General features: G+C 58.4%; 1 protein-coding gene across 1 annotated transcript; it reads left to right on the top strand.

The window, feature by feature from the left end:
- Positions 1–196: 196 nt before the first annotated feature.
- On the top strand, positions 197–20,094 carry LOC119104298 (coiled-coil domain-containing protein 6). Its single transcript, XM_037227995.1, has 10 exons — positions 197–454; positions 4,151–4,300; positions 11,638–11,781; positions 13,572–13,660; positions 14,169–14,220; positions 14,428–14,461; positions 15,036–15,171; positions 15,807–15,925; positions 17,312–17,511; positions 19,626–20,094. The coding sequence occupies exons 1-10, from the start codon at positions 239–241 to the stop codon at positions 19,725–19,727; spliced, it is 1,242 nt and encodes a 413-aa protein (XP_037083890.1). The 5' UTR covers positions 197–238; the 3' UTR covers positions 19,728–20,094.
- The last annotated feature ends 331 nt before the right edge of the window (positions 20,095–20,425 follow it).

Here is a 20,425-nt window from a genome sequence, read left to right on the forward strand (position 1 = left end):
GGTTTGGAACTCGTTGCATTCTAGTGATCAGTGTGTTGAGATTTGCATTCGGGCGTGAGGGGTGTGTTTTGGATTGTTGAGGATACTCGCCAGTGGGCGAGTGTGAGTCGTTTATGCCCGGCATCTCAGCGTCGTTTTATCGACGAATTAGTCTGTCCTTCTTGGAGTTCGTTGGCTTTCAGGGCTGATGATCTAGAAGCATTGTGTGGTCGATCAGAAGGCTTGGCTTCGTCTAGTCATGGCGGACAGCGCCAGTGAAAGCGATTCTGGGTCAGTTGACGGCGGATCTATCCTCATGCCTCCGTCGCCCATCACACGAGAGCAGTTGCAAAAAAGGATTGAGTCGTTAGCGCAGCAGAATCGAGTGTTAAAAGTTGAGCTGGATACATATAGGCTGCGTGTCAAGGGACTGCAAGAGGAAAATCGTGCCCTGAAGCAAGCGTCCGTTAACATTGTGAGTATCCGCCGCTATGGTGTGTCTTTGCAATGTGTCAGCTGTACTGGTGATGACCACACACTTCCTGCACCTTAAGCAATATCAGTGGTATTTTGAAATTGTTTGGCTGGAAAATGATAGTGGATGGTGAAAATGGCATGCCATTTTATACTCCAGTGCTCTGCTTGGGCCAAAGAAAGATACCAATGCTTCGCTTGCTGCAATGTGGTATTGCATGCTTTAAATCAGTGATACTGGTTATAGCAAAGTGTATTGCACTGTTAACTGGCTTTGTGTCATAGCAGGAAAGGGTTGTGGGATGTGTCAAAAACATAATGCCTCTCCCCATTTGTGGAAAATATTTCCACTCTAATCATAAAAGTGTTAAGCTAAGATATGGCATGGCTGAGAAAAAATGAAGAATTTTACACTGTGCTTGGAAGGATGCATTGCCTTCATACAGATTTATTACTCAAGCAAAGGTGAAGATAGATCATTACAACAAAAAAGCACATTTGTGTCTTGTCATCATATGGCCAAATAAAGTAAGTCAATCATTTTGGTAATTTAAATGTCAAGTCTGAAAAATGTTTTGGATTGTTCTTAGTGATAAGTTAAATAACATACCACTGCCATCATTGGTTGCCATACTATGTTAGTTACATAGTGGTTAGGCTTATATTTTGAAAGATCACAACTTGGTAAATATCCTGCATAGTGGCCAGGTTTGGGCACTTCTAAAAGGATGAAACATATGGCAGAACATCAGTTTTTTAGGATTAGACAGTGCTGTAATGAGCTTGATAATGCTGATTGACCAATTGTCATAGTGGGTTCTAGTCTAGTGAGTTTACATCATTTAGTTCAAAAGCAGTTTGTTGACCAAGCACGTTTAGAGGACGTTTTGCTCCAGGCAATGCAAGGCAGGCTTGTCTTTTTGGACAGAAAAGTTCATGTGACAGTTATGCAAGATATGCGTAATAGCACAGGTATTCAGCTCCCGATATTATCAACCCTTAAGCTGCCAGCTGACCTCTTCGTCAGTGGAACCAAACAATATGCCAGCTCTGGTACTGCTGCCTGGTGCTGCTGGATAGCATATCCACTATCCTCCTCTTCCCTCCTAGATCAAAGGAGAGGCATATATCAAATGACAAGAATGATGCCGCAGTTTGCACTGATGCTGCAGTTTGCACTGAAGATATGATGTATTTGTGTGATATCTTTGCTTCTTAATATGCCTGTAATTACTATGTCTCTCAGATGCAATGTGGTCCACATTAAGTGTAGCTAGTTATATGCGTGCATGCAGAGTTATGATGTAGCTTATCTCTATGCTGACCAGCTGCAAGTAAAACACAAATACACATTATTGGCAGCATGTTGTTTTGCCAGTATTGCCAGTAGTGTAGTGGCAGTATTGTTGTAGTGGCAGTATTGCTGGTAGTTGAGCGGTAAACATGTCTGTGTTAACCACTGTGCATCTGGGAAACCAGAGGTAGGGGTTTGATTCTCTGCAGTGCCCACCCTTCCCACCAGGGTGAGAGGTGGGCAATGCCATATAGCCTGAGCAGCTGAGTGTGTTGTAAAGCCCCAATGACACACACCCACACTGTATACTCTAATGGTCTACCCCAGCCCTGCTGCAGTAATTACACCAATATCATGTCAAGCAATTTCCCCTACATGGCATACTGCATATAAGGCACATTAACATTTGCTAGATAGGCAAAACACCACAGTCATTCTGGCACTTCATCCCAGTCCCACTGGGGTCCTGTAAGCAGCCTACATACCCCAGATATGACAGCTGCTTTTCCATCAACTAGGTGTTCAGCAAGATGATTGGGCACAAAGATAGAACAAATGGCAATTGCAGCAAGGATTTTGGAGTATCCAATGAGTTGTCCAATGTCTTAATCACCATCATTTGTCAATCATGATCAGCACATGTTGTCTAAGTCACATTTAGAGAAAGGTAAGGAAATTAAGCCATATTTGGTGCAGAACTGCAAAGAATGTGTGATGCAGCTGTTAAGTAGGAAAATCAGCTGGAAAACCAGGCAGTGTTTTTCATGTCCTAGTCAGTTTGTCAATCAGTGCTCACTCTTTTGCTGTCAAGCAGGTGATTGTGTTTTGAACCCTCACCCAATTGGCAGTTTGCATATAACATAATCTGCAAATCATGCGAAGGACCAGAATTGGATTATTTGCCGGCATCTTCCAATTGCATTGCTTTTCTTGTGACCATAATAAGCTTCATAAATTGAATTTGCCATTGCAAGGTAATTCAGGTCTGTGTCCACACTCCCTTTCACACCAGCATGCAACACCAGCATGGTGGTCGCCCATGGGTGGCGTTCAATTGCACCGTTTCTGCGGCATCCGTCTTTCCGGCGCTGTGAGGGGACGTGGGTGTTTGCAAAACGAGGCGGGTGTGCCCGAGGTGAAAGTGTTGCGGCGCCAGCGGTCGTCGCCGATGCTGTCTCCGGCAGACCGGGCGGCGGCCAGCTGCCGCCCTCAAGTGCGCTATCTCGCCGCCGGCACCGGGCCTGCCACCTATTCCGTATGCTTTTGTTTGTACTTTTGGGTCTGTTTAGACCGCTTTTTGCTTTAAGCCCAGTAAAGTGATATTTTTAGCACTTGTAACAGCCATTATTGCAAGCACTGACGGCCCACGTCACGCCCGGCTTATTTCGCCTCGAGCGGGAGCGTGCCCGTCTGCGGGGCGGCCGAGCGTGACTCGGCTGGCCGTCGCCCACCCCGCGGCCGCCGGCGAGGTCCGTCACGTGACCGCCACCTGACCGGGCGAGGGGAGCACCGGCGGCTGGCCGTGACGTCAGAGTCCAGGGGCTGTCGGCCGGGCTTCCCCGCTCCTCGCCGATGACGTCATGCGGACGGGGCCCGATCGCGTAGTGTGCCCGATCGCGCGTAGAATGGCACCTGTTTGCCGTCTCGAGATGGATTGCCAACGCGGACAGCTGCGCCGTTTTTAGCGACCAGCAAACGCGCTGTCACTCATGGCTGGAGACCTGGGTGCCGCGTGCCCCAAACTTAATGGGATTGTGACTAAGAGAGACTAAGGAATGCCACGTGAGGCGAAAGTGTCTTCGACTCGGTGTTTTTAATGCCTCGTTAATTTTATAAGTGCGTGTTAATGTGCAGGCGTTCTATATAAAACGAACCTCAGAGAACTTAGGCACGGCAGGTGTGAGTGATGATCTCTGGAAGTGAATTTTGGAGTGTTTTTTTTTTATCTGTTCGGTTATAGGCTTCCTCCAGTGCAACCCACTTCAGTCGCCGAGCGCGGTGCTGTGGTAGAGTACGGACGTTTGTAGTTGTGTGCGCCGCTGCCTTTTGTCGAAATGTTCACCATTGGGTTGCATTTCGAGGATTACTTAAGTGGTGAGTGAAACTTATATCTAATATGTTTATATGTGTATCTGTATGTATGTTATATTTGCAGGTATGATGTATCCGCATGTATGATATACCTATATGTAGGATATATGTATGTATGTTTAAGCCACTCATGCGGAGATTCTGCCGACAACTGACAAGGTATCGAGCGCCACCACTGGGCGCTTTAGGACGGCGCAGTCTAAGGCCGTAATAACTGACTAACCAGTTGCCACCACAGAGGCGGAGGTCCCACTGCCTCTGAGCACCGGTGACATCTGAACTCCTTCCGACCGGGACCTCCCGCTGTTGCAGCAAGCACGCGCGGAGCAGGAGGAGGAGTACATCAGCAACACGCTCCTGAAGAAGATCCAGGCGCTGAAGAAGGAGAAGGAGACGCTAGCCATCAACTATGAGCAGGAGGAGGAGTGCCTTACCAACGACCTGTCGCGCAAGCTGTGCCAGGTATGGCAGATCCCTCTCGGCACGAGCGAGCAGCCGCTTATGCCATATCCGTTGGACGGTCGGTGCTATCAGACAGCCGCTTATGTAATATCGGTCGGTGGGTCAGACTATTTGAGAGCAGTTGCGCCTTCAATATTCGCCGTGTGGCGGCCGCGGCCTAGGGACTGGGCGCTGGACCCGTCACGTGGTGGCGTTGAGTGGGAGCCTCGAGACGCATGCGCTAGTCGGGTCGACTGACCTTACCACAAGGGGACTGATCTGGCACGGCCGGCCGTGCCAGAGAGTGTCCCCAGAGAGTGTCCCCTGGCGGTAAATGAGAAGCGAAAATCTGTATGAAACTTGAATGGCATTTTGACGTAGATGGTCATAGCAGGCTCTGGCGGTAATCTGTTGCAACGCCGGAAGCACCCGCGAGAGCCATGAGATGAAAGACAAACGACGCAAAGTTATTAAATGGAAAATAGATAGACTATAGTGGCTCGGAGTGGTGAACGGCCGGCGCCCGCCGCGTCTGGCGGGTGTGGTTCAACGGCCGGGTGCCGGGCGCCGCGTGTGGCCGCGGTCGGCCGGGCGCAGCCGCTCGAGAGGCACGGGCTGGCTGTCGCAGCGTCGGCCGGAGCTGCCCGCGTGGCAGACGGCACCGTAGGTCCAAGTCTAAGGGGAGGGGGAGGGGAGAAAGCCATCGACCTTCTCTCCGCACCCAGCCCGCGTGGCGCGGTCGAGCGTGTTTGTCTGACTGGACTGCCGTTATATGGTCCAGTAATCGTGGCTCCCGAAGAACAAACAATCACCGTTGCATCCCTTGTGGTCGAGTCTGCTATGGCAGCAGACAAAGACGTGTGCCACCAAAGGGCGGAGGTGAAGCAGTGCACTACTTCCCGCCCCCTCCCCCTCTCCCCCACAGTCGACACCGGCCGTCGGGCGCGGTCGCGGAGGTCATTCGCCGCTGGCGGGCGTGATGAGAGCTGAGGGCGGCGCGGGACGCGGCAGGGCCCGGCTGCCGGCGTGCCCGTGCCGCCGGCTCGGCGGTGGTGACCAGCCGGCCGACGCGGGACGGGACGAGCCGGCGTGTCGCGGTGCCGGCCGACGCTGCCGGTGCACAGCGGCCGCCCGAGGCAGCCGATCGGCTGGCCGCTCGGCCGATCACGTGCTGGCGACATGTCGGCGCAAGACTCGCCATCGGACGTGCGCGGCAGCTGAGCCGTGTGCGCCGGCGGGGATGCCCGCGCGCCGCCGGCTTCGGAGACGCGTTTATTTGTCCCCGCTCCACGTGACCGGAGCTTTGCGTGTGCCGGGGTCGACCACGCGGCCGTGGCACACGCAGGCGCACCACCGGCTGACGCAAGCGCCAACAAGTGTGGCCCCCCGCTGCCGGAGCCCCAGACCGTATTGTCAGACAATGGCGTGTATCCCACGTGGCCGGCCAGTTTGGTGGGGCGCGCGCCGCAGCCGCCGCCTCGGGCTGCTGTCCAGCTGGGCAGGTCGATGCCCGGCCGGGCAGGTGTCAGCGGGGCGTGTCCGATCGCCGCGCCGGATAGCCGCGCGTCCGGCGCCGCCTCCAGCCGATGTCCGGGCGGACGGGTCCGGGGCAGGCTCGTGAGCGCCCCGCGCCAGACGGCCTGGCGTCCGGCGGCGGCCACCGGGCCGGCCGCGCGGCGTCGCCGCTTCCGGGCCGGCCGGCGCCGCGGTGTCGCCCCCGGCCGGCCGCTCCGCCCGCCAGGGCAGCCACCGAGGCCGTCATTGATTATCGGGGCGGCGAGCAGTTCAGGCGCGCTGCGGCCTCTGCCGGGCGCCGGTGGACTGCAGCCAAGGGGTAGCTCTGTGTCGAGCGGCAGTGGACTGCAGCTGGGGAGGGGAGGGAAGGGTAGCTCTGCACCGAGCGCCGGTGGGCTGTAGTTGAGGGGACAGCTCGGTGTCGAGCGCCGGTAGGCTGCAGCCGAAGGGGTAGCTCTGTGTGGAGCGCCGGTGGGCGGCGGTTGGGTAGGGGAGGGGAGGGAAGGGTAGCTCTGCACTGAGCACCGGTGGGCTGTAGCTGAGGGGACAGCTCGGTGTTGAGCGCCGGTAGGCTGCAGCCGAGGGGGCAGCTCTATGCCGAGCACCGTTTGGCTGCAGCTGACGGCCAGCTCTGTGTCGAGCGCCGGTGGGCTGCGGCTCACGGTCAGCTCTGTGTCGAGCGCCGGTGTACTGCAGCTGACGGTCAGCTCTGTGCCAAGCGCCGGTGGACTGCTGCTGACGGTCAGCTCTGTGTCGAGCGCCGGTGGGCTGCGGCTCACGGTCAGCTCTGTGCCGAGCGCCGGTGGACTGCAGCTGACGGTCAGCTCTGTGTCGAGCGCCGGTGGACTGCAGCTGACGGTCAGCTCTGTGTCGAGCGCCGGTGGACTGCAGCTGACGGTCAGCTCTGTGTCGAGCGCCGGTAGACTGCGGCTGACGGTCAGCTCTGTGCTAAGCGCCGGTGGACTACAGCTAACGGTCAGCTCTGTGCCGAGCGCCGGTGGACTGCGGCTGAGAGGGCGACTGTCGGGCTGGCCGTCGACACGGCAGTGGGCCTCATGTGTCACGAGGGAGGCCCGAGCGGCCTGGGAGTGGCACGAGGGGAGCCCGGGCGGCCTGGCAGTGCCACGAGGAAGGCCGGAGCGGCCTGGAGCCCATAGGAGCCCGGGATAGGAGCCCGGGCGGCCTGGGAGTGGCACCAGGGAGGCCGAAACGGCCTGGAAGTGGCACGAGAGGAGCCCGGGCGGCCTGGGAGTGGCACGAGCGGAGTCGGAGCGGGTTGGGAGTGGCACGAGAGGAGCCCGCGCGGCCTGGGAGTGGCACGAGCGGAGTTGGAGCGGATCGGGAGTGGCATGAGAGGAGCCCGGGCGGCCTGGGAGTGGCACGAGAGAAGCCTGGCGGCCTTGGGGTGGCACGAGCGGAGTTGGAGCGGGTTGGGAGTGGCATGAGTGGAGCCCGGGCGGCCTAGGAGTGGCACGAGAGAAGCCCGAGCGACCTGGAAGTGGCACTAGGGAGCCCGAGCGGCCTGGGAGTGGCACGAAAGGAGTCCGGGCGGCCTGGGAGTGGCACGAGCGGAGTCGGAGCGGGTTGGGAGGGGCACGCGGCCGTATAGTGCGGCGGCTGTGGTCCGCGCCGACCCATCTGTTGCGATTCGTGGTGAACAGCCGTCGGTCTCGCTAGGGAGGCTCTCCTACCACGCAAACGTCAAATCAAAACACATCAAACGGCAATCGATATCACGCCAACATATCACGTCAAACTCCAGCCGTGGACATCGGAAGAAGCCGCTTCACCTCTTGCGCCCTGTGGTGGTCTCGCTCGCTAACCTCCCCTTTCCGGGACGGATCTGTTTCTGAAATCTATCTATCTCTTTAGTCTAGTATGTGCACTTCCTTGCCTTTGGAAAACGGTTGTTTATCACCGATGTCCAGTTAAAACGAAACTTGTTGTAATTCCTTAGATCGGTGTCTGTATCTGTGCATACGTGTAGCGCCTTTCAAATTCTGGTGTCGTCTTTCATGCTGGGAAGTGGGGCTGCCCCTGGCGTCCTCGCGTAAGAAGGGACATTGTTGAGCACCTTTAATGCCATGGAGAAACAGAACGTTTTTGTCTTATCGCCACAGACACAGAATGGCGCGACATTTAAAAAAGAAAGATCCCGTACAGATCCGTGATCCCGCTCGCCTGACGCGTGGTCTGACGTGACGTCTGCCGTTCGTTCCCGCTCGCCTCACTGGTGGCGCGTGGGGCTCGGCGAGCCGGACCTTGATTCAGGAGGAGCCCTTCTCCGGCCACGCTTCACCGCACCCTCCGCCGGCCGCGTTTGTTCGGCACTCGGTCGGCCGCGTGAAGTCGTTCCGTCGTCTAGCCGTAATTTGTAGCGCAGATGGTGGAAATAGGATCCCCGGCTGGCTGGTTTTTGTTCATAATCGTCGCGCCGTCACTAGCCACGAAGATAGTGAGGTATGTGTGCCTCTCGGGATGTGTCTTCTGATCCCTTCTGACCCAAGCCCCGCACACGTAGGTAAACCGGAGATTTCTTTTTCTCATTTTACGTTTTCCCACCTTGATGGGCTTTCGTTTATAGAGAGAGAGAGGCAGCGAGAGGGGGGCACAGAGAGAGAGGCACTTAGAGAGAGAGTCACTTAGAGAGAGAGTCACAAAGAGAGAGAGTCACAAAGAGAGAGAGTCATAAAGAGAGAGAGTCACAAAGAGAGAGAGTCACAAAGAGAGAGAGTCACAAAGAGAGCGAGTCACACAGAGAGCGAGTCACACAGAGAGCGAGTCACAAAGAGAGCGAGTCACAAAGAGAGAGAGAGTCACAAAGAGAGAGAGTCACACAGAGAGGAGAGTCACACAGAGAGGCGAGTCACACAGAGAGGCGAGTCACACAGAGAGGCGAGTCACACAGAGAGCGAGTCACACAGAGAGCGAGTCACAAAGAGAGTCACAAAGAGAGAGTCACAAAGAGAGAGTCACAAAGAGAGAGTCACAAAGAGAGAGTCACAAAGAGAGAGTCACAAAGAGAGAGTCACAAAGAGAGAGTCACAAAGAGAGAGTCACAAAGAGAGAGTCACAAAGAGAGAGTCACAAAGAGAGAGAGAGAGAGAGAGAGAGAGAGAGAGAGAGAGAGAGAGAGAGAGAGAGAGTAGAGAGCGAGAGACGAGAGAGAGAGAGAGAGAGAGAGAGAGAGAGAGAGAGAGAGAGAGGAGAGAGAGAGAGAGAGAGAGAGAGAGAGAGAGAGAGAGAGAGAGAGAGAGAGAGAGAGAAGAGATAGAGATAGAGAGAGAGAGGAGAGAGAGAGAGAGAGAGAGAGAGAGAGAGAGAGAGAGAGAGAGAGAGAGAGAGAGAGAGAGAGAGAGAGAGAGAGAGAGAGAGAGAGAGAGAGAGAGAGAGAGAGAGAGAGAGAGAGAGAGAGAGAGAGAGAGAGAGAGAGAGAGAGAGAGAGAGAGAGAGAGAGAGAGAGAGAGAGAGAGAGAGAGAGAGAGAGAGAGAGAGAGAGAGAGAGAGAGAGAGAGAGAGAGAGAGAGAGAGAGAGAGAGAGAGAGAGAGAGAGAGAGAGAGAGAGAGAGAGAGAGAGAGAGAGAGAGAGAGAGAGAGAGAGAGAGAGAGAGAGAGAGAGAGAGAGAGAGAGAGAGAGAGAGAGAGAGAGAGAGAGAGAGAGAGAGAGAGGGGTCAGGAGGGTGCCGGGCAAATACGGCGGCGCCCGCGGCGCTCCACCTGCGGCCGGTGCGGCAGACAGCGTCGCGGGACCTTGCGCCGGGTCGCCCTCCCTCTCACCCCTCCCCCTGCTGACAGCTAGCGAGGAGGGCACTGTCAGACATCTCTGTCTCCCCTCCGTCCGGCAGCTGGTCAGCCGATCTTCTGGCGGCGCCCCGTCCTGACAGCCTGTCAGCCCGGGTGTCCTTAGTCGTGATGGCGTGGCGTCTTGTCAGTAGCGCCATCTGCGCTCTCGGCAGGCGTCACGTCTCCCAGGGGCGCAGCATCGCCGCCTGGTTTGTGACGTGGCGTCCTCATCTGAGATGAGGACGAGGCGACCTCGGCATGTCCAGCTGGTGTGCCCCGCCTCCAGCCATGCGGGCGGCTGGCCGTGCTGCCGCGGCCCGGCTGCTGGCGCGGCGCCGCCCGCGATCGGCCCGCTGATTGGTGCCACGTGTGTGGCGTGGTCCGCTCCCCGTCCGCGTCTGGGGCAGGCGGCATTGTTTACGCACGACCGCCGCAGGAAATGCCCCTCGTTCAATCACAATGGCGCAGTCCTCTCGGTGCTTGCAGAAGACTTGCCGAAAATGCTTGGTGTTGGCGTTGTTTTCCTTGAGACTGTTGCACCAAAATTTGGTGTAATGCCTTTGGTCCTAATGATGGTTGTGCGTGCGCCATGTGCCCCTCGACGATCCGGTAAATCAATTCAGGTAATCCAGACGGTCATTGCTGGCTCGTTTTCACCGCGCTGTATGTTCTGCTCGGATGCCATTCGGGCACACCCAGGAAGACGTGGCACGTTTGGGCGCCGCGAGCGAGCAAACACGCTGTGTGACCTGGGGGTGTTTCCAGAAGTCCGCCCCTCCTCCTGATTGCCGTGATGACCTTGAGCGCGATGTCAACACGGCGCGGTGTGCGGGGAGGGGGGAGGGGTGAAGGGGGAGGCGGCGGCTGGCTCCGCGACCACTCCACTGGCGCGGTGCCGGCCCTCGCCGGCTGCAGTGACCCCTCCCCGGCGCGGCGGCCGGCCCGTGGGGCCCCTGCGGCGGCCTCTGGCGATGGCGGCGGCCGGCGCCAGAGCACGTGCACAGGGGGCCCCGGCGCCGGCCGAACCGGGCGGCGACCGGCCCTGTTAGTCAGCGGCGTACCGTCCGCCGCTGCCGGACGGCACCGAGGCGCCGCTGCGGACCTGGTCTGCAGGCGGTCCCAGTGGGCCGCTGTCGGATGGGGCTCCGGTCTACGCCGCGAATGCGGCGGGGAAAGGCTGGCGCCTCGAGCCGTGCCGTAAAGAGCGCCGAGCGCCGCCGGTGCAGCGGCCGTCCCGCCCCACCAATACAGAGCGGTCCGTCCCTCGCTGCCGCGCCTACTTGCACTGCTGTCTCGCTGCTGTCGACGACGTCTGCGGCTGGCGCTGGGCGCCGCGCGGGAGAGGTCAGACGGTGACGGCTGCAGCCGCGTGATAGATAGGGTTACTCGATCGACCGATGCTGGTGGTGCCGGTGCTCTCAGATGATTCCTCTGCATCTCCGGAGTTCGCCGGCGTAGATAGCTCAACTTCCATAACAGGCTGACGGCCGGTGAAACACTGACAGTTCTGAACAAAAAACAACATTGGAAATGTCAAAGCGAGACTCCCAGTTGCCGTGTGTTATTTGCCAGTTAGCGTTCGTCGTATGTCATCGCTTATGACTGTGGATGGGTATACCTCCCATGAACTACGATGGAAGCCGGCTTTGTTATATAAATCGTCTCTCAAACAATGTCGGCTAATGCCCTGACCCCCGAGAGAGCGTAAGGTAATGGCCTTTCCTGGTAACTTCCGTCTGTTAGTACGTGCCAGTTACACAACGGAGCCTTGTGTGCCGGCTCCCGGGTCCGCTGAAACAGCGTTTACATAACCGGACCATGACCACGCCGGCTCGTTTCGTTTCGAGGCCAGTTTCGATGGATTAAAATTTTTGAAAGTAAAAGTGCTCGTGTCGAACCCGAGGTAGCAGCGTTCACGGCCGGCGTGACTGGGCTGGCGCCGGTTATCTTGGTGTCCGATGCTACAGCCGCGGCGGTGTCGGGCTCCGGGTATTACCCCAGGTGGCAGCCTCCGTGCGCGTGCGCTGCCGGCCGCCGCTGAGTCCTCCTGGTGCCCACAGTTGCGACACGAGAAGGAGCACCTGGAGCAGACGCTGGAGCAGGAGCAGGAGTGCCTGGTCAATAAGCTCATGAACAAGATCCAGAAGCTGGAGTCGCAGACGCTTAACAAGCAAGTGACGCTGGAGCAACTGCGCAGAGAGAAGGTACGGAATGCGGCGGCCCGGACTGTCGAGGACAGGGGGATTACCCTGTCTTCCGAGGCCGGTCGGGGTCGGGGGGCGGCGAGCCGTACTGGAGCACCCAAGACAGCGGTACGGGCTGGGGAGCGGCGCAAAAGTGACTCACTGGTCACTAGCCAGACGTGGTGACTGGTTCGCTGAATAACCAAGTATCTGTCGCATTCGCAGGGGGGGGGGGGGGAGGGGTGGACATGAGTCAGAACCAAACGGGGCCATTTGTGGGCTCGGTGCGCCGCGCGCTGTGACTCAGCCACCAGCGGTGGCGGCTTGTACGCGGCGGGCTGCGCATGGGCCGTGGGAATGTCGTCAGAATGTCGGCACGTGTCGTCAGGATGTCTTTAGATCCGCACCAATCTTCCGGGAAGCAGCCACTGGCCGGTTCGACTGTCATATATACTTGATGCCCAGCAGCGTACGGGCCTCGGCGGGTATGCAGGGCGCCGCCTCGCGGTGTCGCTCACAGCGTGGTGATGACCGCTCGCGGTCCGTGTCGGCCCGCGCTGAGTGCTGTGGGCGATGCTTGTCCACGCTCACGCAGGCGTTTGATAACGCACGACCTTTAATTCAAGGGCTTTTATTTCCGGATTGGCGCATGTGACACTCGCGCGTCCAGCCATGAACAAGTGGGACCGCTACGACGTGTCCAGGCAATCGATGACGCTTTGTTGGCCTGTGGGACGGGTGTCCGTTTGTCACTGCGCACCAGATCGGACGTTTTCAACATGAGCAGTGGGCGTGACGCTGCTCGGTAGGTCGTCCTTTATTAGTGAGCCCCATTGGGACCTTCTTATATCTCAGTCCTGACGTCGCCACGTGTCGGTAAGGATCAGAGCTTCGCACAGTCAACTGGCCAGCCCGGTGGGTCGGCGCCAGCGTCAGGCTGAGACGGGGCGGTACCGGGGTCAGGTCAGGTCAGGGCGGCGCCAGGTCCAGTCAGAGCTGCGTCGGTCTCAGCCAGACTTGGCGCACCGGGCTGTGTCTGCGCCAGATCGCCGATTCAGACGAGCACAGCCGCTGCCGCCCTCCTCCGCCGCGCCCCGTCGCACGCACCGCGGCGCTCCGTGAGCCCGGGGGCGTGTTGCGACCGTCGCCCTCCTCTCCCCTGCCACGCTCCGTCTCACGCGCCGCGGCGCGACGGGAGCTCCGGGAGCCTGCTGCGACCGTCGCCCTCTTGCCACGCCCCGTCCCACGTGCCGCGGCGCCCTGGGAGCTCCGGGGGCCTGCTGTGGCCTCGTCCTCCTCTGTCACGCTCCGTCCCACGTGCCGCGGCGCCCTGGGAGCTCCGGGGGCCTGCTGCGGTCTCGTCCTCCTCTCGCCGGCCACGCTCCGTCTCACGCGGTGCGGTGCCCCAGGAGCTCCGGGGGCTGCTGCGGCCATCAGCCGTAGGTTAGCTCGCAGCCGCCCTCGGCGGGGTCTCCTCTCGAGCAGCCGCGCAGCCCCCGTGTGGGGTCCCTGTCGCACGCTGTGACTGTCCGTGTCGAAGGTAGCCTGGCAAGCCGGCGGTGTGCTCCCCGCTTCCACTGCGCTCCTGAATTCCAAAGCTCTGGAATAGCCACTGACGGCCGGAAGTGGCATAATCGGGCCAGACGGAAAGCCATCTCGACCGCTGGTGCCTGCCGGCCAGGGTCAGGTGGCCGCACTCGGGCGCCGTGTCCGACCGCTGCTGTCAGTCAGCTGGCCGCCGGATGTTCGGAGGGGGGGGGGGGGGGGCGCTGGCGGCGCCGCGACACTCAGCTGAGCCCGCTCTGCGGCAGGTGGAGCTGGAGAACACACTAGAGCAGGAGCAGGAGGCGCTCGTCAACAAACTCTGGAAGAAAATGGAGAAACTGGAGGCCGAGAAGAGGTACGCCACCACGCTGCGCCGATGTGATAGCTGTTGCATACCGGCAGGAAAGGGATGGGGCACGCCGCCCATGCTGGCACGAGCTGGTCACCCGATTCGGTTATTCTCCGGATGCGCTCCCAATCTTTGTCGGCGCCGTCGTGCGGTAACACTTAGTGTCGATGTGTCAGTAACCCTCTTCCTACAAACGGTGGCTTGCAGATGTGCGATAGGCCTGCCTTGGGCTGACGGTAACGCACGCCTTGCCGCTGGGATGTTCTGCAATGTTCTCAACACAACATAACGTTGAATGCAATCAGCAGGTACGGTTGTGTGCGCGTGGCGTTCATGCGCCACTATAACTGCATTTTACGAGCCGCATCTTGATCACGTTGAGCACGAGTTGTCATGTGTTTTTGCGACTGTTCTGCGTCGGGAGTGGATACGTCATTTTGACAGCGTCCAGCGTGCCATCTGACGTGCGCGTCCGAGCGTTGTGCGGCGGCCATGACGGGGCGCTGGCCGGCAGGCTGCTGTCCGGCAAGCTGGAGCGGGTGGAGCGCGGCGCCGACTCCGAGCCGGCCTCCCCGGGCACGCCGTCCGCCGGCGCCGGCGCCGGGACGGCCGGCGCGCCGTCCTCCGCCGCCGCCGCTGCCACCGCCTCCGCCGCCTCCACCGCCGCCTCGACCGCCGCCGCCGCCGCCGCCGCTGACGAGCGCGAGCGCGACTCGTCGACGGCCGGCGACCTGAGCCTCTACATCCAGCAGCTGCGCCGGGAGGTGACGGCGCTCAAGGGCCAGCTGCAGCACTCGCGGCGCGAGCGTGAGTACGGCCGGCGGCGACGCTGGGCCTCACGAACACGGGCGGGCGGCAGCCCAGCTCGTCAGCAGCGCAGGCCGCCCAGCCACACCAGCAGCCGCCCAGCCACACCAGCCGCGTCGGCCGCAGCTCGGTCCGACGATAGACATCTGGGGTTTTGGTTACGATGTATCTGATCACGTGGAATCTGGCTGTTCAGATGGGATAATAATGTCGGCGCTGCTCGCTATGGATTCTCGTAACCGCCGCAGTTCATAATCCACTTGGCTGTGGTCTTGGATTTCCGAAGTCTACACGCTCTTGTGCACATCGCGTTCGGCAAACACGCGCCAGATTCCTGCCCGCCCATATGCGGGTACAGTGGTACATGGTCACACGCGCCGGTACACGGGTGTACGTCCGTGTACGCCCCGCCGGTACGCGGGTGTGCGCCCGTGTTGCGGCTGACGGCCCAGTTAGCCCCCTTGAAGTGAGCAGCGCGCGCGCATGACTGGCCGGCAGCGCCCTCAGGACTGTGCCAGCACGTGCCGGTGCCGGCGCGGCCGTGGGCGGTGACGGCGTGCGCCCGCTCCGGCAGACTCGGCCAAGATGGCGCACTACGCGCAGGAGGAGCGCCATGTGCGGGAGGAGAACCAGCGCCTGCAGCGCCGGCTCCAGGTGGAAATGGATCGGCGGGACACGCTCTGCCGCCACCTCTCCGAGTCCGAGTCCAGGTCAGAGTCGCACGAGGTCGGGCGCAGGAGCAGGGTATGGGCGCGGATCATAGTCAGGGTCTGGCTTAAAGGTAGGGTCTGGGTTAGGGTCCGGGCTTGGGTCAGGTTCCGGGTCTGGATCCGGGTCGGGGCCAGAGTCAGGGTCTGGATCGGGATCCGGGCCCGAGCCAGGGTCCGGATCAGGGTCCGGGTTAGGGTCCGGGTCTGGATCAAAGTCGGGGTTAATGTTGGGAGCGAGGCCCGTCACGGTTGGCCCGGAGCAGCCTGTATCCAGGTGAGCGCGAGGGTACAGTCTGAGCAGACTTTCGAGCTGGAGCCGTGATCATCCCGAGTGGACCCCGGACCGGACCCAGAGGTCCGTCCGGTCGGGCCGGGGGTTCGGAGCGGACCCGGCGAGGGCCGACGTCAAGGCTCCGATGCGCTCCCGGCCCGGCCGTGCTCGGGCGGCGGCGCAGCGGTGCCGGACAGGCGCTGCTCATTGTCGCGGCGACGCTGGTTGTGTGCGTCTCGGCCTGCATGCGGCAGGCGCGGGGTGACGTGCTGAGAGCTGGTGGCGCTGCGTCCCGCCGGAGGAGCCGGCTGGGCCGGAGCCCCAGATCTCGGCGAGACCGTCTGACAGCCGCCGGCCGTTTCAGCCTGGACATGGACGAGGAGCGCCAGGCGGACCCCGGCGGCGTCCCTCGCAGCCGCACCGTCTCCAGCCCGGGGCCGGCCTCGCTCACCTCGCCTGGCTCCTCGCGCCCGCTCAGCCCCGGTGAGGTTCAGAGACGCAGCACGCCAGCGGCGTCGGTGGGTGGGCCGCCCCGCCGCACCCGGTCTCCCGCCCCGTCCCCATCCGGCCTCCCGTCCCGCCTGCGTGCTGGCGTCATGGACAGCTGTCTGGGATTTATCTCTTGGGTTTGTCACTTTTTACCTAGCGTGATGGCTGTTCGTGCTCGTTAAGGTGTTTGCTTGTTTGTGATATGTTGGCTCCCTGCCATGACACCCGTACAGCTCACATCATACGAAGTACGTCGACCTGATATTGGTGCCCTCGACATGAGCTGCTGTTGTGCTGTTTGAGCGCCGTATGGATGCGAACAACGAGCAGGCCAGGGTCATCGTTATCAAGAGTGACGTATGTTGGCGCCCCAAATAGTCGCGGGCCATCCTTCGTCGGCGTCAGGGCTCATTTTTCCCATGCCGCTGCACTGGCGACCAAGCCGGTACTGTCAGCGTCGCAGGCATGGCTGGATTGTTTCGCTTCGGAATTATTACGAGTGGGCTGCAGGTGCTTGCACTAAGAAGACGCTTTCAGTTTAGCTGCCCAACCCGGCGTCTCTGTCACGGTTTTGGGAAATTGTTAACTTTGCAACCACTAATATCAACTATGCAGTTTCAGCAACAACGAGCACAACAGTGTAAAATCTGTCTGGGAATGTAGGGATTTTCTTACAGGTTGTTGGACTAGTCACGATCTTTTCACTAAAATGCAATTGGACCAAATTATAACCCTCTGCCTCCGAGTAGCATGGGGAAGAGAAACTCGTCAAGTTCCAATAAAGCTGAAGAGCCTTGACCAACGCCAGGTCTGCATCGCGACTCGTCGGTGGTGCAGTGGTGCGGGGCAGCTAGGTCATGCGAAGGGGAGAACCAACAATCGTGGGGTAAAACCAGCGCGTGTGTCCGCTATGTCAGCGTGTATGTCAGCGCGTGTGTCCGGTATGTTAGCGTGTATGTCAGCGCGTGTGTCCGGTATGTCAGCGTGTATGTCAGCGCGTGTGTCCGGTATGTCAGCGTGTATGTCAGCGCGTGTGTCCGGTATGTCAGCGTGTATGTCGGCGCGTGTGTCCGGTATGTCAGCGTGTGTGTCAGCGCGTGTGTCCGGTATGTCGGCGCGTGTGTCCGGTATGTCGGCGTGTATGTCAGCGCGTGTGTCCGGTATGTCGGCGTGTGTGTCAGCGCGTGTGTCCGGTATGTCAGCGTGTATGTCAGCGCGCGTATCCGGTCACGCGCTGTCGTGGCCAAACCACGGATCCGCCCCTCCACCCAGATTCAGCGTGACATGAGATCTTCTACCGGCCTGACCTGACCTGACCTGACCTGACCTGACCTTACCTGACCTGACCTGACCTGACCTGACCTGACCTGTGCTCTATAGGGCGTGACATGTTCGGACCGCCGTCGCCGGCGGCGCCGCGCTGTCACAACTGCGGTGCGCTGGTGCACCTGCCGGCGACCCGGGCCAGGCCGCCGGTGGCACCGCCTGCCAGCACCACCGGCAACGACAAGTTCGTGAAGCCGACGGCGCCGGCCATCAGCATTGGCGCTCCGGCCATGTCCCCCGGCCGGCCCATGCAGGTGCGCGAGGGGTGGGAAGCCGGGGTGTAGGTAGCTCCACTCCGACACTAGCCGGGACGTGGCCAGCTCTCTCCCACCCCTCACGAGCGGTGGACTGACAGACCCCTAACAACTCGTGAACTCAGGTAGAGAGGGAGTCAAGATAAAAGGCCAGTACGTGTTTGTCGTTGCTTAACGTATCTGAATAGGTCCGGGTTTTTGGTTCCAGGGCAACAGGTGACCTTGCAGTGAGACTAATCACCTTAAACTGTCTTTGTCGTAAGTAATACTGTAAACACCGCCAACTTTGCTGTATTCCGATTCTGGAGATATCCGGGTTTAAGGGTGAGGTTCTACTGAATGACCTCTCAGATGGCGGAAATCTCACCACTGCCGAAATGTCCATGAAAGTGCGAGGTACACAGCCCCATTGGCTGTAGCTGCCATACTGAACAAGGTGGGACGACGGACGGACGTTTGATACAGTGATATCTGCCTGAAATGTCCAGCTGTTTGTCTTGCCGGTTTGACCAGTTTGTGACCTCTGACGTCAAACTAGAATGTTGAGGCGACACATGCTTTATTTGGATGCGCAGTCAAGGTAGCTGTACTGAAATCGTGGGACATACATAATTTGAATTGTGTGGCACTCACACAGGTGCACTGGCATCGCATGAACTTGGCCTTTGACCGGTCAAACTTGTTTAGGAGGCAAAATTTGTCCTCTATCTGTGGTATGATGACCGTCGGCGTGACAACAACGCGTTAAACGACGTTCGGCACAAGATGCCGAACTTTTTCGCCTGAATTATTTTTGACACCACCCGAACGAACCTGCGCCAGATCAGACGCGGTCACGGGAGTGTAACGATGTGTCGCAATCGCCGTTATACGGCTGACCTTACGCGATGACGAGTAAGGCCAAACAAAGGCACTCAGGCTGTATCAGACACACGTTGCAACTGCAACCGCGTTTCACTGACGATGGGGTAGCCCAGATGCTGCATGCTGACACTGACAAGTCGAGTGCATAACCTTGCTTGATCTCTGAACGATAAGTGTCGGTTGCATGCAAGTATACATGAGCAAAGCTAGTTGGGAAATGGATAAGCACCAATAAAGCATCCCCACACCAAGCACGCTCCAAATTATGGCGGCGACACTTGCCTATTTTACGTTGCTGTGACCCAGCGCGACTTTGTAAGAAATTCACTGCAATTGTGTTGTAAGAAATACGCTGCAGTTGTCTGTATGGTGTTCGTCACAATGATGCTGAAGGCTGGATGGCGGCGGAATATTTTTCCAAGCACATGTGCTATATATCCTGCATAAAAGAACAATTTGACATGTTTGACCTAGCTTGACCTCTGATAACCTTAATCGTCAGCCTCGAACACAATCAGGCCTGACACTACTGATGTTCAAAGTGATGATATTTCCAAAACCAACTAGTAGCACTGCCCAATTGCAAACAAGTGGACAGCATTGTTGATTTATCGAGAAACCTGGCTTACATGACCGTCATGAAGGGCTCATAGGTCATGATCTATGTGAACAAATGTGCTCAAAAATTGATATAACGGTAAAAATGTCAGTCAACTGAAAAACCGGCATGACATCAGGTACCAAGTTATTAGAAAAAAGAACTCTAGGTGGAGTGGCAGGCCTTTCGTCGGGCGAGGGTCACATGATTGTATTGGAATTTGATTATGTTAGTTTGTTTTGTATTACAAAGGCTGTGTGGGTGCTCACGCTTCCGCGTCCCCAGAATTCCCGGTTCCGTCCGACAAATGGCTGGACAGACCGTGCACGAACATTGCGTTGAAAATCTGTTTGACAGTGATTTTACTAGTCGACATTGTAGCGATGCTTGACATGCTTTTTCCGCCTAAATACGCTGTCGTGTATACACATACTTCTGGAGTAATGTGGCAGTGGAGGGTCTTTGAAGGGTCGGCTGCGCTTCCAGCTACCAAAGGTTTCGATTTGCCGCCACTGTTGTGGCTGAATGGTCATATTGCTGGGCATCGATTACGGACATTAACTAAGCATCTAGTTAAGTCAGAACTAAGATTGCTTTCGGCTGCACTCCTGGCGGTGACCTCACCAAGTTGTGTTTGCGCCTTCGCCGACAGATGTCGCCGACGTTGTCTGGCCGGGCGGCCACACCGACCGACCCACCGGCCTCACCGTCAGCGGTTGTGCCTGGCTCCCCGATGGACACCTCCCGCACCTAGTCTGCGTGCCCCCCCCCCCCCCTGCCCCGCTTCGCCGGACCGTCCCCAGCCGTCTGTTGTACATCCCTCCCCCACCCCCAGCCCATGGTGATACGCTCGCCGGGAGACGCCAGCGCATGATTACCCAGTGCTTTGATATGTCGCCTCTGCGCCGCGCTCTCTCTTTCCCTCAGTCTCCGTGGCAGCTCTTGGCCCCACTAACGTGAGGCTTGGCCGGCCGCCGGGCGCCACGATTGTGCTTCCACCTCGTGGTGGCTGCTGCTACTGCTACTTACGCCAATCGACAAGTGTCGTAGATGGCGCTGTGGTCTTTGGAGTGGCTTGAATCAATACAATACTATGTCTGCTGCACGGTTTGTTTCTACGCTGGGTGGGTCGAGTAAAACAGTAAAATAAAAAAGATGTATCAAGAAGCGAAGTACCATCAAGCACCATGGCATTCTGTATTTTGAGTCAAGAAGCGAACTATCATCAAGCATGCATGGCATTCTGTATTTGTAAGACTTGAGGGATGATTGAGTTCTTACCACCACATAAGACGATTTTCTGAATATAGGCATTGATGGCCTTAGCCATGGATGTAGATTCTACCGCTGCCCGTTGAATGCATTGTGCAATGGCAGGCACGAACTCTGGTGGGGATTCAGACCCCACGTCCTAGATTTTCAGCTGACGTGCGATGATTCATGATTTGGCGA

The sequence above is a fragment of the Pollicipes pollicipes genome, unplaced genomic scaffold (assembly GCF_011947565.3).
Source record: "Pollicipes pollicipes isolate AB1234 unplaced genomic scaffold, Ppol_2.1 Scaffold_6052;HRSCAF=7182_pilon_pilon_pilon, whole genome shotgun sequence".
Classification (NCBI taxonomy): Eukaryota; Metazoa; Arthropoda; class Thecostraca; order Pollicipedomorpha; family Pollicipedidae; genus Pollicipes; species Pollicipes pollicipes.

Coding starts and splice junctions, on each gene's coding strand:
- LOC119104298 (XM_037227995.1), top strand. CDS start 239: ATGGCGGACAGCGCCAGTGAAAGCGATTCTGGGTCAGTTGACGGCGGA. Junction 11,782..13,571: donor AGCAACTGCGCAGAGAGAAG/GTACGGAATGCG, acceptor GCTCTGCGGCAG/GTGGAGCTGGAGAACACACT. Junction 17,512..19,625: donor CCCCCGGCCGGCCCATGCAG/GTGCGCGAGGGG, acceptor CTTCGCCGACAG/ATGTCGCCGACGTTGTCTGG.